Source organism: Haplochromis burtoni, unplaced genomic scaffold (genome assembly GCF_018398535.1).
Source record: "Haplochromis burtoni strain Fernald_Lab_line unplaced genomic scaffold, NCSU_Asbu1 Contig_12, whole genome shotgun sequence".
Classification (NCBI taxonomy): Eukaryota; Metazoa; Chordata; class Actinopteri; order Cichliformes; family Cichlidae; genus Haplochromis; species Haplochromis burtoni.
The window spans coordinates 1,982,493-2,000,575 of NW_024582373.1; the positions used below are offsets into that span (position 1 = coordinate 1,982,493).

Consider the following 18,083-nt stretch of genomic DNA (forward strand, 5'->3'; position numbering starts at 1 on the left):
ACTGTCTACTTTTGGAACCTGATCTAAACTGTAATATTTTGTGAGACTATGTATATAAGATCTATATACCCTGATGTGACAAAATGTTACGAACACGCTCACTTAATATGCTGTTGGTCCTGACGAGACAGCTTAAAGCCATCGAGGCACGGACTTAAAACGAACTCTGAAGGTGCCTGGTGGTAGCTTGTGCCAGGCCCTATTAGCAACCCCGTTAGTCGAATGATGTGTTTCAAACCCCATCCCTCATTAACTGTTTGACCTGCTGCAGAGCAGCACGAGCAGGGATTCACCACTGCTGACCCCACAAGACTGCTAGTTTTAGACATGCTCTTTATCAACTGGCTTCTGTCTGTCCATCCACCAGCACAGGAAAAAAAACAAATACATAAAAATCACCGTTACCAGATGTGACAATCAAAATTTATGTGTTCATCTGTGAGTGGTCATATTTTGACCAATCCATGTAATTCATACACCAAAACAATAACATGCAATATAAAATATTATACAGTCTCTCCTTAATTTTAAATTCTTTTCATGGCTTCACATTGTTATTGTACAGTTAACTACTATGAATATTTATTGCTTCAAATATTCTTCAGTGCCTTTTATGGAAGATTAATCTTTATTAAAAAGGCACTATGAAGTGTAAATCTAAATCTGGTAGGCAAAATACATCTACTTTGCTGTTTTTTGTGGCTGTGTTAAACAGATTGAAACCAACCATAATGCATCCTGCTTCGTCTGCTTTAAAAAAAGGCTTGTCCTTGAAAACTTCCCTTAAGGTTTTCTCCCTATGAACGGATTATAATAAAAGGTCTAGCAGAGTTGGGGATAAAAGTTTACTAGCCTTTGGAGAGGAACGAGTTGAGCTTCATTTTCATTTTATTACCAAACACTACGGCCCGTTGGGAGTGGAGGCATTAATGTGCGATTTATTTCCTGTATGAACCACCAATACTAGATCAAGGTAAGACTGATTCTGTGTAAGCAGACTTGGTCAGCTCACATTAACATTTAAAACCCACGTCTTATACATGTCCTGTCCTCCCTAATAACGTCGTATCAAAAGACATCCCTTCTTTTACTTTCTGTCCTAACTGACAAGTAGAAATGTAGAGAGCAGAGAAGACACAAAAGAGACTCTCATGAGATCTGATCTGTGAACTATGCAGACGATTTAAAAGATGTTATACTTAATGAGATAGGTCATGTGAACCACTTCAATTCTAGGAAGTCTTGCACATTTCAACAATGTACTTACTTGACAGCACAGTGGTGAGAAAGATGTAGTCAGAGAAGGAGATAAGGCCACATTCCCCCAGTGTGTAAAATATGCTGTCCTCATCTGCAAACTTCTCCCTCTCCTGGGCAATCTTCTGCTCATCCAGGTCAGGACACACACACACACACACACACACACACACACTACAGGTAACAGCTATATTAAAAAACCTACAACATGATCCAGCACTAGCCTTACAGCTTCTATAGCTGTGCAGTTGTGTGTGTGCAAGCAAGTACGTGTGTGTATGTGTGTGTAGGACCAAGGCTCAATTAAAGACTTGCTCAAACACAAAAATCTAAACACATTCTGGTCTTTCACACACATACACACACAATAAAAAGTTCACTTCATATAGCTGGGTTATCACATGAACAGTCATGCAAGTGCTGCATACACATGAAGCCAAACAGGTGAGGATGATGATGGTTAGTCAGCAGTCAGCTCGAGTATAAAACATTGTCCACCAGAGACCGTACTCACAGTGAGAAACTGACACAAAGAGAGGGAAAACATCACGAGAGACTGCAGCACAAACGCACACACCATTTGTTAAACATAGCTGTAATGTAACCCAGAGCATTAATCATTAAAAACAGGGCGAATTAAACTCTCTCTCACACACACAAACACACAGTTAACGACATGTTTTCCATGTGTATATCCACAGCACTGCATGAAAGTGCGACTTAATCACATGCACACTACACACTCAGTGACAGACTTGAAAGACAGTGTCCCACTAGTAGGGCTCTCCACCAAACAGACGGACAGAGCATGCCTAGAGAAGGGAGAAGGGGTGGAGGAGGGAGCTCGGCAACGCTGAGCCCATGTGGAGTTACCTCCGTCTGTAAAGGGGTCCATTTCAGAGGAGTATGAGGAGGGAGGAAAAACAACTGTTAGAAAAACAAAATCATGGCCTCTGCTGTTTTTTTGCTTTGTTTATAGCAGGGCTTTAATGGCAAAGACACAGATTTGCATTCATATAGCTGCAGACACACACACACACACACACACACACACACACACACACACACACACACACACTGAAACAATCTTGCTCAAAACAAGATAATTGGTCGATGCCACTCAAAGTTAAGAATTCAATTATGCTTTGCAATCTTCACGGTGTGCAACTACAATTAGCGTACAATGAATAATCACACTAGGACTATGATTTGCTGTGCTACATATTATCACATTTTGTGTACACAGAGCATATCTAAACTGAAGTGAATCAAAGTCATGTTGCAGTATAATCACTAACGCAGGCTGAGTACACTACAAATCAAAGCTAATCTCATGTTATCACTTGCAAGGGTCACAGACATATACTAACCACATGAACCAAAACATGTATAAATGTAAACATTTGGTGGCACCCCCTTCATATCAAATCTTTCAAATCATTACCCCTTTAACCGACTCCCTTCTCATTGCATACAAACAAAAGACAATTAGTATGAGGGCATAAAGTTTATCTCTATCTCCAGTTCATGTCTATCCTCAGTTTTAAAAGTCAGAGATACAAAGACAACAACATTTTCTACTAGTACTTAAGATATATTCATTCTCCAAGGAGAAGGGAGTGAGGGAGAAAGGGGAAATCAGAGGGAGAGAAATTTATTTTTTAATCATACAGGTTTACAAGAAGTGACAGAATAAGAAAGACAGCAAAGGGCAATGTTTTAATTCCAGGTGCTTTGCAAGCTTTTCTGGTGTAACTGTGTGTATAAATGCAAGAAGGAAGAAGAAGAAGAAAGAGCAAAACAAGATAAAGTGAGAGGTGCGAGAGTGAAAGAGGTTGGTACTGTCCCCTAAGTTGGGTACAATAACACATGGAACAAGTCCTCTGGGTCCAAGGTGAGAAGCAGCTGTAATGCCAGTCTACAAAACAGAAAAGACAAACACTTCTGCACGAGTGTGTATGCCAGTAGGCACAATGGGACAGCTACAAGGCCGTACACCAAGACTCATAAAAACACTGGGCCTCATTATAAAGATCAGAGCAGAGGCACCAAACACATTAGGGGTAGTATCACATTTTTCACTCGTCTGAGTCAAGGATAACAGCATCCTCACAGAAAGCCTGGAGTGAAACAAATCCAATTACAATCCAGCTTCCCACAAACTGAGATGCTATTTAAAATTAACCAAAAAGACAATGCTAAATTAGCAAACTAATTTTTTACGCTATTTAATATAAACCAGTATAAAGATGACATATTCAACTAAGAAATTCTACGGTTTGTTTTTTTCATATTTTTATTTCGATTTGCTGTTATCGTCTACAAATCTGATGAAACTACTTGATGAAGATGATTTGGTATAAAAAGAGCCTCCCTGCGGTGGTTGGGGATTCATAAGTCTGTAACAGACTAATGAAGAAAAATATTGTTTTTTATTGTAAGATTGTGACTAATTTAGGCATTTTTGACATACACTTCATTAAATCATTAAAGGATTCAGAGAATTATACATAAAGTCCAATTCAGAGAGTCAGTACTGAATGGACATGTGCAAAAAAAGAAGGCATGCCACTGTAGTTTCAAGCTTTATCTACAACTGTCCTACACAAAACACACAAAAAATATAACTATACAGCCAGAATCCTCTACAGAAATCATGGAGCCACGTATAACAGGGTAAAGAGGAGAGGACCATCATCTCACACTTCAAATGACCCAAACTTATGAAATCCCACATTAAGCAAAACATGTTTTCCTTTTACAGTAATACAGTAATTCCCTCAGATCCCAAATGCTTACAGCGTGTTTTTAAAAGAAGAGTTGATGCAACACAGTGACAAACACCCTACTTTATAAGAAATGTGTTGCTGAACAAAAATTCAAATTGGGCTGTTTTCCTTTACATTTTACAAAGAATTTCAACTTTTTTCACAGGGTTATAAAAAGGTCACACGATGGAAGTTTTTTAAGTCTTTTAGGATCCCCTCTATAGCTACAGACTTCAGTGCCAATGAGCTGACATTAAAGCATTCTCTCTTTGTTTGTTTTTTTCTATTCGCTCTATGCTATAACAATGTGCACGCTGTTAAGAAGAAGAGGAGGTATGGCACTGTGAATATCAACCTATGCTCCATGTTTCATACTCCCCATCCTGTGGCTCTGTTGTAAGGATCATGCCTGGACTTACACTTTATCCTCCATCTTTCTGTCACTAGTGCAAGCCTCGGCTTCCGACTTGAGACACACAATACTGGGTTCTCCAGCAAAAAGCCAGTGAACAGTACAGAAATGCACACAGAGTACAACATCAGATAAAAGGCAGAAAGTCTTATCTACAAAATGCAGCTACTAGGTTACTTGATTCCTTAGACAGACTTCGTCTCTGTGTCTAATTAGTTAGTAATTCATTAGTTTTGATAGCTCAACAGGGAGGACATTATGCCTATAAAACACCAACTATATTTAAATCAGTATTTAACACTGGTAGATTTTTCCCAAAGCACTTAAATGACTGTAAACTTGATTGCTGCAGCAATCAAGTAAATTAAAACCTATCTCTTAATCAGTACCAACTTCATATCTGTCTGTATACATGTGAGTGTGGCTGCTTTTCAGACTTCTGGCTTGAGCCTGGACATGTCTACATACTTGTCCTTGTGTTTCAGCTAGAGATGACAATCCGACTAGCCTGTTAGGTGAGGCAGAAACACAGGACTGACAGAGCTGCTGTCTGGGCATCACTGGTAGCAAGGAGGAATGGACAAACAGAGTTAAAGGTCTGGTCAGGGCTAATCTCTCTAGTGCACTAGAGCTAAGGAATAGCCCATGGCTAGTCTGACCAAATTTAAACTAGCTTTAAGAAAACTAAGCATGAGACCCGTACAACCAGGCACAGCTGAAGGGATGCATGCAGAAGGCCAAATTATTCATTCATTATTCATTTCACGCAAATACTAAGGAAACATTTTCTAAACACTTAAAAGTGATATACTTAAAAACTTGCCATAGAAACATTTTAGATCCTAATTACTTTGATAAAACCAAAACAGCTTGCAGCAATGCAGTCTTATATCGACACCCTATATCAATCATCAAATGACAGATGCTTCAATGCATTACCTTCATTATTTAGTGTTTTGTTACTTTTACAAATAACAAACTGTATATAACATGATTATCTGGACAGTAATTTCATTTTCACAGTTTTGCATGTGTACACGACTATAAAAAATTAGAGATCAACAATCAAGATGTCAAAAGGTGAAAAAAAAGGGGGAAGAAAAGCTCATTATGAAACTAAAAGTCACTTCACCCTATCTTGTGTCAGTGACAGAGAAAATACAAAAAAAAGGGGGCATGCTCCAAATACTTAAGGATGTGACAATGAACACATCTGTGCTAATGAGACTGATCAAATCTCCTGACATCCAGTGTCATAACAAAAGCAAACAGACAACTGCTGAAGCAACTGACTGATATGAGACACAATTCACATAATTCTGCAATCCGCTTGTACACACATTTGGATACCAAAAATACATAATTTGTCATCCATGTATTTTCTGCTCTTTCACTCTTTTTCCTCCATGACTGCCATAATAAAAACACAAATTTATGAGTCTAGGGTTTGATGAAAGGCTCAGGCAGCAACAGGGAGAATTTGCTCTCATTCTGCTGTTTATGTGTTTATTGAGTGACGCCTGTCCTCAAGTGACCTCGCATCTGAATGCAAAGGTGAGTTTCAAAATAACGTGGTTTACTGGAGCGTGTTGATGAACTGACTGAAAAAAAAAAGAAAGAAAGAAAAAAAAAGGTCAGTGACATGTAAAGCCTGACCGACAGTGCAGAAAGAGTGAAAGAGGGGAGGAGTGTGACAAAAGATGCATTAAAAATGAATCAGGACCGTTGTGTCCTTTGCACCGCAGTATGTGATGTGGTAGCTCTGAGGTTACTGTCGCTTTTGTGGGTACAATAAATGATTTGAGTATCAGGGAAAACTGAATTCAGGATGACCTGCTTGAGGGTAAAAGTCAATCCAGGTCTCAGCTTGATATTTCTGAATGGTCTGACAGCCTACAAGCCCACTTGCACTGCATCTTCAACACAGCATGGCGCCCCATTCACAAACTACGCACCCCAACAAACACAAAGACGATGTGATTTTTCATCTTTTACTGAGCTGCAGACGATAATTTCTCCCTGTATATGATCGCATCTTTGGACCAAAACACTGCATTCTGTAGGTGGGTCGGCAGGTGTGTGGGAGGAGAGAAAATTAATGCATTAGCCACCTCTAGTCTCAGGGGTAACCACAAAGCAGGTTTGCCATTAATAACTTATGCAGTGAGCACATTCAGTATAATGCTTCCTGATGTGGAACGCTCAATAAACAAATTTTGTTCGTTGAGGACTGGCAGCTGTCTTATAAACGACAGGTTGAACTGAATTAAAGGACCAGCTTTTGAGACAAACCAACCTCTAACTGAGTGGAAGAGAGAGAAATAGAGAAGGATCAGGAGTATTCAGTGTATTTTTGTGTATGATCTTTCAGTGTCAACAAAACAGAGAACAAAGAAAGCATGTAGAAAATTACACACAGCGGAAGAATATATACATATACACACACACACACACACACACACATATATATAAATAACAGCACCATTAGGATTTTATGTATATATATATAAAAAGTGGTCTGTATCAGTCCAAGCAGCAGGCCCTGGGAGCATCCTGTGAGATCAGAAAGGGTAAACATGACAACAGTTGGTGTGACAAGTGGCGTGTTTTCCATTGGAGCAGCACTCCCTCTGAGTGACAGGTTTCGACTCTCCGTCGGTGGAGGTCATCCGGAAGACAGCGTTGCTTTACAAACACAGTGAGCCAGAACATGTAGGAACAGTTTGCATACATTTAAATGTACAAACCAAGTCCTGCCTCCAGTAACTCTAAACCATGCTCTACAGAGATCATGCAGCACTGACACCCGGACAGTCCAGAGGATGGATTTGTGCAGACTATCAAGCACACCAATTCAGCCTTGACATCAGCTAACAGAGCCTTTATGGCTTTTTTCTGGGCCCAAAACCACCCTGTGATGACATCATGCACAGAGAGGGGGCGCCGCCACCAGCTACTTTCTCTGTGAGACACAGGCATTAGAGCAGTGCATGCTGGGAAACAGCTCAAGTGCCAAAGCATTTGGAAAGCTACAGCTGTTATTAGAAGAAATGAAAGATGAGAAGAGAGAGGTGTGCGTGTAAAGCAGGACAGTGAGAGTGCAGGGGAACAGCACCATTAGTATGTCTTACTGACCAGTACTCTTTTTTTTTTTTTTTTAAATGACCAGTACTCTTAACAAAGAAATCATTTCAGCGAGCCTTTTTATTCTACCTTTGCAAAACTTAAAACAACTATTTATGTATGAAAGTAGGTAGACTTTACTTTGGGGGTCCGATTAGTATATATAAATGATATAGGAGTGCTGCAGTCTTTAATAATCGCTGTCAAGGCAAACTATAGCCTGCACTTTCAATAATTCAGCAGGGAAGGCATGGTATATAGCTGCCTCTAACAAAGCTTTACAAAGGGCACTGGGAAGGTCTCCAACACAACGTCCAATAACAATGTGGAGTTGGAGTTTGCATATTTGATACAGGATCACAGACAATGGGGCGTGTGTGCCTACTTCACATTATTGCACCACCAGTCATGATATGGTGAACAGGCTGTAACTTGCCCTTTGCTATGACTAGCTTATCTTCATGCAGTGCTGACTGACAGAAGCATTCAACCTGCTTAAAGACCAAATCTCTTTGACATTTAAACAATACTACAAGTATTAGGTATCTTACTGCAGCGGATCAAATAAAAAGACATGGCAGGGGTGGAGAAAGCTATAACAACCAAGTAAGTTATTTGCCAAGATAAATCTCAAAGTGCATAAGGCAGATAAGCATTTATATTACCAAGCTTTTTGGAGTCTGTTTAAAGGTGGTTAACAATTAAACAGACCAATTTCCTGATTACTAAAGCAGCTACTTGTGCAGGTTACTGTCCAGCTGCACTGTCTTTAAAACGGTTACCAGCCAATCAGTAACAAGTACTTTGCATGGCCATATTCTGCTTACTATAAAAAAATAAAGCACTAAAGTACTACAGTACTGCTTTATTCTACTTCCATCCCACCTGCAGCAGCTTGAAGCTATGAGGGAAAAACCAGTATGGAATTTTAGGAATTGTTATTGGCAATCTAGTTAAGATGTAAATATTAAAAAGCACACTTTGGCTGCTGTCCTAGTCAAAGTGCATGTAAGTCGTGGTAAACTCTGGAGAATAAAAGTGTCTGAATAGCCGTTCCCCTGAACTAACAATGGTGAACACCTATGCCCTCCATATTACTGCAGAGAAAGAGCCAGTAGTCAAAAGAAAGTAGAGAAATCAGAGGGAGAGGAGGAAAGAGTATAAAGGAGATAGAGGGAGTAGCAAGTGGCTACAGAGTGCATTTTTTCATTCAGGTGCACACATGCTGCTCGGCACACACCCCATACCTGCCAGAAGTCCTGCAGAGAGGGAGGGGCAGAATGAGAAGGAGGGAGCGAGACAGAGGAGATGAAGAGGAGGTGAAGGGGGAAGGGGAGTTGGTTGGTGGAGAGTGGGGATCAGCAGATGTAATGATTGGGAAAATGAGGCAGAGAAAAAAAGAGGGGATGTTGGGAGACGGGGAGTTGACAATGATGGTTATTCAAGAGGAAGAGAAGAGAGAACATGGGGGGAGGGGTGTTATTTGTTACATGAATGAGAGAGAATGGTTGATAAGAGCATGAGAGAATAATCAACAGTTAACAACGTCAGGTCACATCAACATTGGATTACTGCAGCTGAAAAGCATACCAACATGATGAGGACAGAAAGAATAACCAGAGCGAGGCAGGGAAATAACAGCAGAAGGAGAGGTGCGCTTAAACGATTTGTCGAGCAAAGACAAGCAGTTAAAGATTTTTAAAACAATCGCGATACTGCACACATGGATGGAAAACAACACAATGAGCAGGTTGAGTCAATATGAACCACACCTGGTAAACAACCATACAAGTTTGTCTTACATAAAGACTGAACCTGGAACAAATTTAGTGTCAGCGGGAGATGGTGGACAGAAGGACGTACACCTACACATATTCCCACTTAACTATGCCCAAACATTGCAGTTGGCTTAGCTATTTTTAAATAAAACCATGGGAAGTGAGATACAGAGGCCTTTAGGAGACCTTTCATGGCATTCTCACACATGGTGTGGGCTTTAGCTTTGGTTTAGCTGAAATGCTCCCTTCGTACTTAACTATATTTCCATTCACAGATATTGTACCATTACACTTCTCTGGGCATTTCATGTAGGTCTTACTCATTGTACTTTTCAGGTTTGTGTTAACCTAAATAGTAAAATGGAAAAAGTAATAGTTTACTCCTCTAAATTGCTAGAGGTGAGAAGAAGGTGTGTCTCTCTGGGCAAATGAGGAGTTAAGAAGATGGGAATCTCTCGGGCCACTCTAGCCATGGCAGTAAAATTGCCAGGGAAAATCCAAAGCTAAACATGCCTGGCAAATGCAAGAAACATGAGGACTGAAGCATCGGATCATTTACATAAACAGACAAGGGCCAGACAGGACGAGTGCTCCACTTTAATTTTGGTCTGCCACACAATTTCATAAGCCCCTTTGATTACTATATATCCCATACTTTTAACAGATTTTTAAAATATGGGTGAGTAAAAGTACTCTAGGTCTCACAAAACATAAGGTAAGGTAAAGCAAAAGAGCAGGAGCAGAGAAAGGAGTACAGGAAGAAACCTATGACAAAAAAGTAGACTGCAATCCCTCGCTACCTGTTCATCTGACTTCAATATGGAGATCAGGCAGATACTCGTAGCAACCTGAGGCCTGATGAATTTTGTAATGAGGTTAGAAGCTACAATCGCCACACTGATGATTAGCTAATATTAAATGAATGCTTAGCTGTTGGGTGTTGAGAGGTGCTGTCTGAAATCTATGGAAGGGCAGTAATGGTCACTAATCAATATCAATAAATGTACTTATGCAATATGATCTTGGTGATTTATATTCATGGAAATGTCAGCATTTAGAGCACTGGCACTAGCTCCCTGAAGTCAATCAGTGTCCATAAGGGGCCAGCCTATAATGCTTGCATGCTGCCATTGTCTTTGAAGAGGTCATTATACAGTGGGCGGGCCTTCTTTGTGCATGTCCCTATTATAGTTACTCTTAAGTGCTTTGTTAAAGGCACCTTCACACTAAATGGCTTTTCTGGCCTTTAATCCTTTTTCTGAATTTTAGAGCTCAAACAATAGTCAGAAAACAACACATTCGGGTTGGAAGCAGACAGCAAACGCAGGACCAAAAGCAAAGACACGAGCAAAGAAGTATATAAGATACTGTCCCTCTTCAATATTTAAGATGGCGGAGGCAAAAACATTTTTTGACTGTTATTCTAATCTAATATTTTGTTTTGACAAAACCGACTTACACACAACAGCTTAACAACAGAAACAAGGAAAATACAAAAAAATACAAGTTAAACATGTTATTCAGACAGCAGCATTAGATATTTGCTACTAATTTCTGGATTGTTTGCTGGATGTAATGATGTTTTCTATTTCTTTGCTTTCTCTTTGCCACTTTTGAAATGCTGCAATCCAACTTCCTGCGATAAGTATTTAATGTTTGTTCAATAGAGTTATAGATTCCTTTCATGCAAAGCTCTCCAGCATTACCAATTCATCCAGAAAAATGAACAAATGTAGTTCTGTCTCTATGCAAGATTTAATTCACAGTTTTCACACAAAGTTGCTAATATTTTACGAGTTAACCTGTGATTTGGCTCTAGTTATTTTTCTTTCAGAGGGGATAATACTGACTTTTATACTCACTTTATTTCAGTAAGACCAAACCTTATAAAACCTCACTCATAATTACCTCTCTCTGTTTGCATATTTTTTTTAAGTCATGAACAGATAAAAACCTTACTATAATCTGATGATTAAAAGGCTAATTATCAAGAGCAGACTTCATTTGCTTCATCTTTTCTGCATGAAGATACAATTCTAAATATTTTTAAATACATTTTTAAAAAAGGCATTTTTCTAAATGTCGACTTCACTTTGGTCTATTTCTGCTCAAGAAAAAAAAACACATATTTTTTAGGTTTGTGGATTATTCAGAGTAACTAGGCTGCTGATTAAGTTTTCAATGTTTTCAGTCTTTTAAAGCTAAAAACTAAAACAATCAACAATTTGTGTGACTGAAAAAATTCTTTTTCTTTTTTTTAATTTGTTTTTTATTTGATGAACTGATTCTTAAATCTGGGTAATAAACCCCTCTGGTGGACTAGTAAGATGTAACAAGCTTTGCAATAGGAAAGATATAAACCTTCTTCTCTTGGTTTACATTACACTCACAAAAATCCCACAACAGCTACCCTAAGCTGAATTTAAGAATTAAAAATTAAGCTATGACACAATTAAACTCCTGGTGACCTGCATGATGACCAAATAGACCAAGACCTAGACACCTGTTCCTTACCTTGCCATCATACCGCTTCACGATGAACTGGTCGAGGCCTAGATCTATGAAAAAAAGAGAGAGATACAAGGAGATTATAGATTAGGGCAGAAAAATTCTAACAAACGAAGACAGACTTATTAAGAGCATGAACCAGAGCAATTACATTTACTTGGTGTCACTGTTGAACCTCTGGTAATAAAAGACATGTGCTGGAGAATAATAATAGTCATTAACAAAACCATTTGCATTTTGCCAAACAATGATCAGCATTCAGCGTTTGCTGGCCTGATCATCAGTTACGACTCAGTTCTCAAACAAGGATTCATTTTATAGATCCAGATGAGCAACACAAACCAAGATCCACACCATGCAGGAATTGTATTTACACACAGATTATCTTGACACGAGTACTTTCAGGCATTTGGTTTAATTAGAAATCAGTGTTATTTCATGCTAACACAACAAACAATCACTTCGGTTACACACACACACAATTTGGATCAGGTGAAAATCAGTCTACATGCTTATTATTATGGTTCTGTTGCTTCTCCCTGAAAGGAGGACAGAAAATGTGATTTTTACTAAACTATTAATTATCCCTGAAAAATAAGTTCTTCGTTTTGCATAAAAGAGAGCCGCACCTTTTAATAAAGCTAAATCTAACTAACTTTGGTGTGAGGCGGCAATTTTCATCCATTATATGATAATTCATGCAGAACCTGCAGTCCTTTTAAATTCCAAAAGTCACACTCAAGCTTCTTTGGATCACACAGAGACTAAGTTCAGACTGACCTCATTAAATCTAACTCTAACACAATGAAAAGACTTAAAAGTCTGTTTCATCTAAATTACAGGAAACCACAAATTAGTTCACTGGAGTATGAAAAAGCTACTTTTTTTCAGTAGTTGGTTCCCATGGAGAAGAATATAATATAAAATAATGTGGGCTGTGAGGATGTATAGACATTGATAAGCTTCATATTTAAAAACTCATTCTTTTTAATCTATATTGAGTATTACTCAGAAAGAGCAGACAGCTGTTGCACATCATCTACAACTTACATGCATCACTGCTATAAGAATTCAGCAGTTTTAATGGTGGAGGAAATTTGAAGCTCGTTGTGTAATATCAATATATTGTAAATAATCTAGCTTGAATAAAATGACAGTTTCCTATCCACCTTTGCACTGCATGTATGCACTGATACAATACTAGAACACTACAAGCATACACATGCTTGTAGTGTTCTAGTATTGTATCAGTATCATAAATCCCTCTGCTCATGAACATCGTGTAGTGAAAATGTGGCAAACTTGGACGGATCATATAGACGTAACAGAAAAGAGGCTGAAACCATGCTGCTGTTGGTTGCTTGTCTAATGGGGTCAGTTCTGGAAAAGCGGTGAGCAAAAATAAAACACTTGAATTCCTCAATTTAAAACAAGCAAACTGTTTTGTCATAAGATGACAGACTAACTAAAGCAAATTGCTGCGAAAATCTCAGCCTCACCTTTAACCCCTAAAGTTCTTGACCTTCCAGAAAGTACGAACCCTGGAAGTTAAGAAATAGTAACAAGTTTTTAAGTTGTACTGGACTTAGGTCCAAAAGGGTCCCAGAAAATTTCTGCAGGGGTGGAAACTTATGAACAAAATCCTTTCTTTTGGCTTTGTTATCTGCTTGTCCATCAGAGCACAGTTTATCATTATTTTAATGCCAGTTTAGCAAAAGACAGTAACCTTAAATAAATGAATAGCTTTAAAATTGACACATGAGCGAAAGGTGAATCTAAGAATAAAAGGTTTGGGGACCAAGCTAAGCCAAGTCTTAAACATTATTAACAGATGGAATAGCTGAGAATCAACACAAATGTGAGACATCCAGACTAATCCTTATTGAGTGTTAAGCACGCTTGAGTCCTTTACTGTGAATGAAACGTTCTTTAACAATAAACCAAGAATACGACTGTGAATCTAACTGAATTTTGGAGTTGAATAGTAATGACAGATAGAGACGAGGGAGGTGATAAAACAAATCTATGCCAAGTTAAGCTTCCTAACTTCACAACTCTCCCATGGCTGTAGATCAAATATCTCTCACTGGCTCCATATTCGACGCCTGAGATCTGCTCTTGTTTGAACTTGTTAATTGATACACCAACTGCTGTGTCGTGACTTCTAAACACAGCATGACGGGACTACCCACCCCTCCCTTCTCGTACTAGTATCCTTATAGCACGAACTTTCACAAGTCCAGAGCCATGTGTGTTGAGTGTCCCTGAACGGAGCACAGGGGAGGGGGGATGTGTTGGGTAAGGCGCTGCCATTTAAGTGACATGATCTCAGCATTTCTTAATGGAAACATCTTACCCTGTTTATTAATGACCATAAACAACCTGCATAGAAGTTGTGTAACTATATATCTCAGATCTCCAGGTTGTATTTGGGGCTACACTTCTACTGCAGGAGAGGAATCAGACTTGACATTTACTTATATCCACTGTGACAGACCAAAGAAGCTAAAGAGGGAGTACAATCATATGAAAGAGGAGGGTATGTCAGTGGGTGAAAGTATTGCACTTTTCACACATGGGACACGTAACATTTCCAGCTCCATCAATCTGTTAAAGCAAGCAAATTTTGCCATTTACATCACTGTCATGCTAATGTTTCTCCTGAAATACCCAAAACGCTGATAGGACAAGCCATCACGAACATGATATGATCTACACAGGCCAGATTTGGCAGAACATCAAGTGAAATATAATACATGTGGTTAGAGTTTTGCCCACCAGGAATATATATTTTAGTAGCTACTATGATAATTAGAGATGCATGCATGTATGTATGCAGATATCAAGGGAATGCATCCATAAACATATGAGCAAAAAAATGGGAAAATTATTAACCTCTAGCTTACAACCAACAACTCATCTGTCTGGAGTGAACTATACCATGTCATGTGCTCTTAGCTCCTAAATGATCCTTTCTCTGTGCTCTTGATAACTTCCTGTTATTACTGAAGCTACAGATGTTGCCATGTGAGTAAATATGTGGAATTAACTTGTTTTGGAAAAGCTTTTATCTTACTAGTATCTGATACTAGCAAGTATCTGCTCTGAGGCATTGACATTTCCATTTTGGCTTTAGCCACATTGGTGTTTTTGAGCCAAAGTTAACACACTACCCTGTCATCTAAATGTGGTTAATTCATCAGCTAATGATAGCAAGCTTTGCTAGCATTAGCATTTGGCTTTAGTCGTAATCCTTTAACCAAAACTATTTTAACTTTTAGTCATAATTTAGGAATCTAAATTCTTATAATTTTAATCAATTTTTTAGTTAACTAAACATCTAAAGTTGATACACTTGACTATAATATGCATTGATGCATTGAGAGCATCCTCACTGGATGCATCACCACCTGGTATGGCAACAGCACCGCTTACAACCGCAAAGCTCTCCAGAGAGTAGTGCGGTGCTCTGAACGGATAATTGGAGGTGAGCTTCCCTCCCTCCAAGACATCTACAGGAAGCGGTGCCTGAGGAAAGCGGGGAGGATCATCAAGGACTCCAGTCACCCCAGCCATAAACTGTTCAGACTACTTCCATCAGGAAGGAGGAACTGCAGCATCCGGTCCCGTACCAGCAGACTGAGAGACAGCTTCTTCCATCAGGCCATCAGACTGCTGAACACTTCATAGACACCTCACCTTCACTACTGGAACTTCAACATTATGCACTCCATACTGTACATTAATGCCACTGTTTTGCACATGTCCAACTACCAACCTCTGTATATTTTATATATTTTCTTTTATTGTTTACTCTATTTAATTTGTAAAATATGTATACATACCCACACCCACACGTAGAAAAACATATTTAGTATACACATCCAGTAATGCATATACTCTTATATATTGTACATATATTTATTACTTTCAGATTTAGCCATTCTTATATTTTGCTTGTTTTACGTTATTGTATTTTTGCACAACTCTGTTGCTTGTGAAGCTCGCACACAAGAATTCCACTCGCATGTACTGTACCAGTGTACCTGCACATGTGACGTAACAATAAAAGTGATTTGATTTGATTTGATTTGACACGTCTTACTCATCTTACTCTCAAGCATTGAGATGTTGTCGTATTTTCATGGGAGCTAGCTGTGCTATCATTCAAAGCTTTCAACAGTCCTAAAAGGTTGTTACAAAGAGATAAATCAGTTGGAGAGACCAAACCCTTGTTGCACAACAATGTAAACAAAATTATTTCTGCTGTATAGTATACAGTTCAACATGGGAGTCTAAACGGGACTCCCATTTAGAACCAGCTTCAAGTGGCCACTTGAGAAACTGCAGTTTTTAGCACTTTTGCGCTGACTTCATTTTTTTAAAACTGGAGGCTGCCTTTGGTTACAAGAAACCAATTTCAGCTTTCATTTATGTTTTTCAAAACAATGGACTGAAATCATTACTGGATCAATTTGATCTATTCCAGCCTCTGACTTGTTATAAAGAAGATAAGTAAATATTTATTTTAGAGTCATTTCAATCTGTAATAGATGTGAAATTGTAAAGTGAATGCAGGAATACTAAACATAATTTTGTAGAGGTCTGGCAACGAAAGGCCGGTAAACAGTGTCTTTACTCCTCTGATGTTTTAAACCAATGTCAGTGCTGGAATGTGTTTAGAAAAACTCCCATAAAAAAGCAGCTTGGAAACTTCGGTGAAATTAGTTAGAGCATCTCACACTGAGATGTTACTGCCATTTAAGGCATTCTCCAAAACAATCCTGCATTCTATTCAGCTGAACTAAATAAAATGAACTCCACAGTCTTCATCTTGTTTATACCATACCTATATCTGGCAATGTGAAGGCATGCATGCTGAAAGTGTTAGATAAATGTGTTACAGAAAACATGCTCACTCTCACATTAAGTCAGTGTGCAGATGCCATTAATGGAAAGAAGAGCATGCACAGAAAGAGCTAAAAGAATATAAGCAAAAGTGGTGAAATTAAGAACTTACTCTCAGGCTGCTTCTCATTAGGTGTGATGGAGCGTATGAAGTCCTGAGGCGTCATGTAAACCTCAGCATCTCCATGCTCATTGATGACCTTCAGAGTGGCAAAGTAGCGGAAAATCTTGTCTGGAGTTGAGTAGGCTCGTATCCTGTTCTCATACTCCATCACCTGCCAACCAGCCAGAAAGCAAAATTAATATCACAAGATTCCCACTTTAGGCAAAAGCTTTAATGTAATATACATAAAAATCAACAAGATCAAATCAAAGAACCAGCAATATTTCAACCATGTGTGTAGACAGAAAATAACGTGAGTTAAGTGAGAGTAGATTGAGTGAAGGGGAGCCCAGAGCAGCAGGAAACCAATTTGTCATCCTTGATCGGGAGGTATATTAACCTCCTGACTCAACTGCCACAAATTCAAATCAGGAACACAGAGTGTTTTCCTATTCGGGGTCAGTCTGCCTGCTAGGTTAATATGAAGGGAGAGTTACCAAAACTACATAAATCTGTAGACAACACAAATAACAGCTACAGACCATCAGCATGGCGCGACACATTAGCCCCCTGTCAACTGTTATTTGCTGCAATGCCATCCACTTTTCAGGAGAAAGTTTCAAACAGATGTGGAGTAGCTGGGAAACATACAGGGCAGTGTGTGTTTAGAATCTGTGTTGGGCTGGAACCCAAACAGGTGGTTATTTTGTGTGACATTGATTGATTGCATTCACTACAGAAACTTCTTTTGGCAAAAGAAAAAACATTTCAGAGCTTCAACTTTTTGTTATCAAACTCGGTTTTATGATAAATATCTGTGGGGAACAGTCACACAGTCACACTACATTCACTTCAATTTCATATTTATGATTACATGTGTCAGTGTCGGTACTCTCACTTTAGGAGACCTTAATAGTCTTTGGGGAAATCACCATGAGCATGTCTCCAGCAGAGGCAACCAACTGTGTATGGATGAAGGTCTATTAGACAGTTGTGTGGAAATGGCAGAGAACTGAGTGACTGGCAGAAAGACTGGGTTGCACTCTTCTTTCTCTCTAGCTTTCATCTGATTGTGTTTACAGATTATGGATCTCAGCATTTTCAACACTGATGAAGACATGAGCTGTCTTTCAATTTAAATAAAAAATTCAAAAACCCAAACAAAACCAGGAAGGTAAAATTCAAGTCACACGAGGAACTTATTATTTTGTGTTTCGCATTTTCAC

General features: G+C 38.8%; 1 protein-coding gene and 1 long non-coding RNA gene across 5 annotated transcripts in view; both read right to left on the reverse strand.

Annotated features, from left to right (window-relative positions):
* Positions 1-18,083, reverse strand: part of micu1 (mitochondrial calcium uptake 1) — a 36,426-nt gene that overhangs the window by 9,277 nt on the left and 9,066 nt on the right. The window contains exons 4-8 of one of the 4 annotated variants that reach the window (XM_005915411.3): positions 16,867-17,029; positions 11,853-11,896; positions 8,808-8,819; positions 2,131-2,136; positions 1,268-1,382 (exon numbers count right to left, since the gene is read on the reverse strand). In XM_005915411.3, coding sequence (XP_005915473.1) covers positions 1,268-1,382; positions 2,131-2,136; positions 8,808-8,819; positions 11,853-11,896; positions 16,867-17,029 — 340 coding nt within the window. The remainder of the gene's footprint in view (positions 1-1,267; positions 1,383-2,130; positions 2,137-8,807; positions 8,820-11,852; positions 11,897-16,866; positions 17,030-18,083) is intronic. The other 3 variants (XM_005915412.3, XM_042215194.1, XM_005915413.3) reach the window with 3 other exon arrangements.
* Positions 4,226-8,801, reverse strand: LOC121812595. The gene is made up of 2 exons (XR_006053178.1): positions 7,610-8,801; positions 4,226-7,579 (listed from the first exon to the last, which is right to left on the reverse strand). It is a non-coding gene; the product is annotated as an uncharacterized LOC121812595 (long non-coding RNA).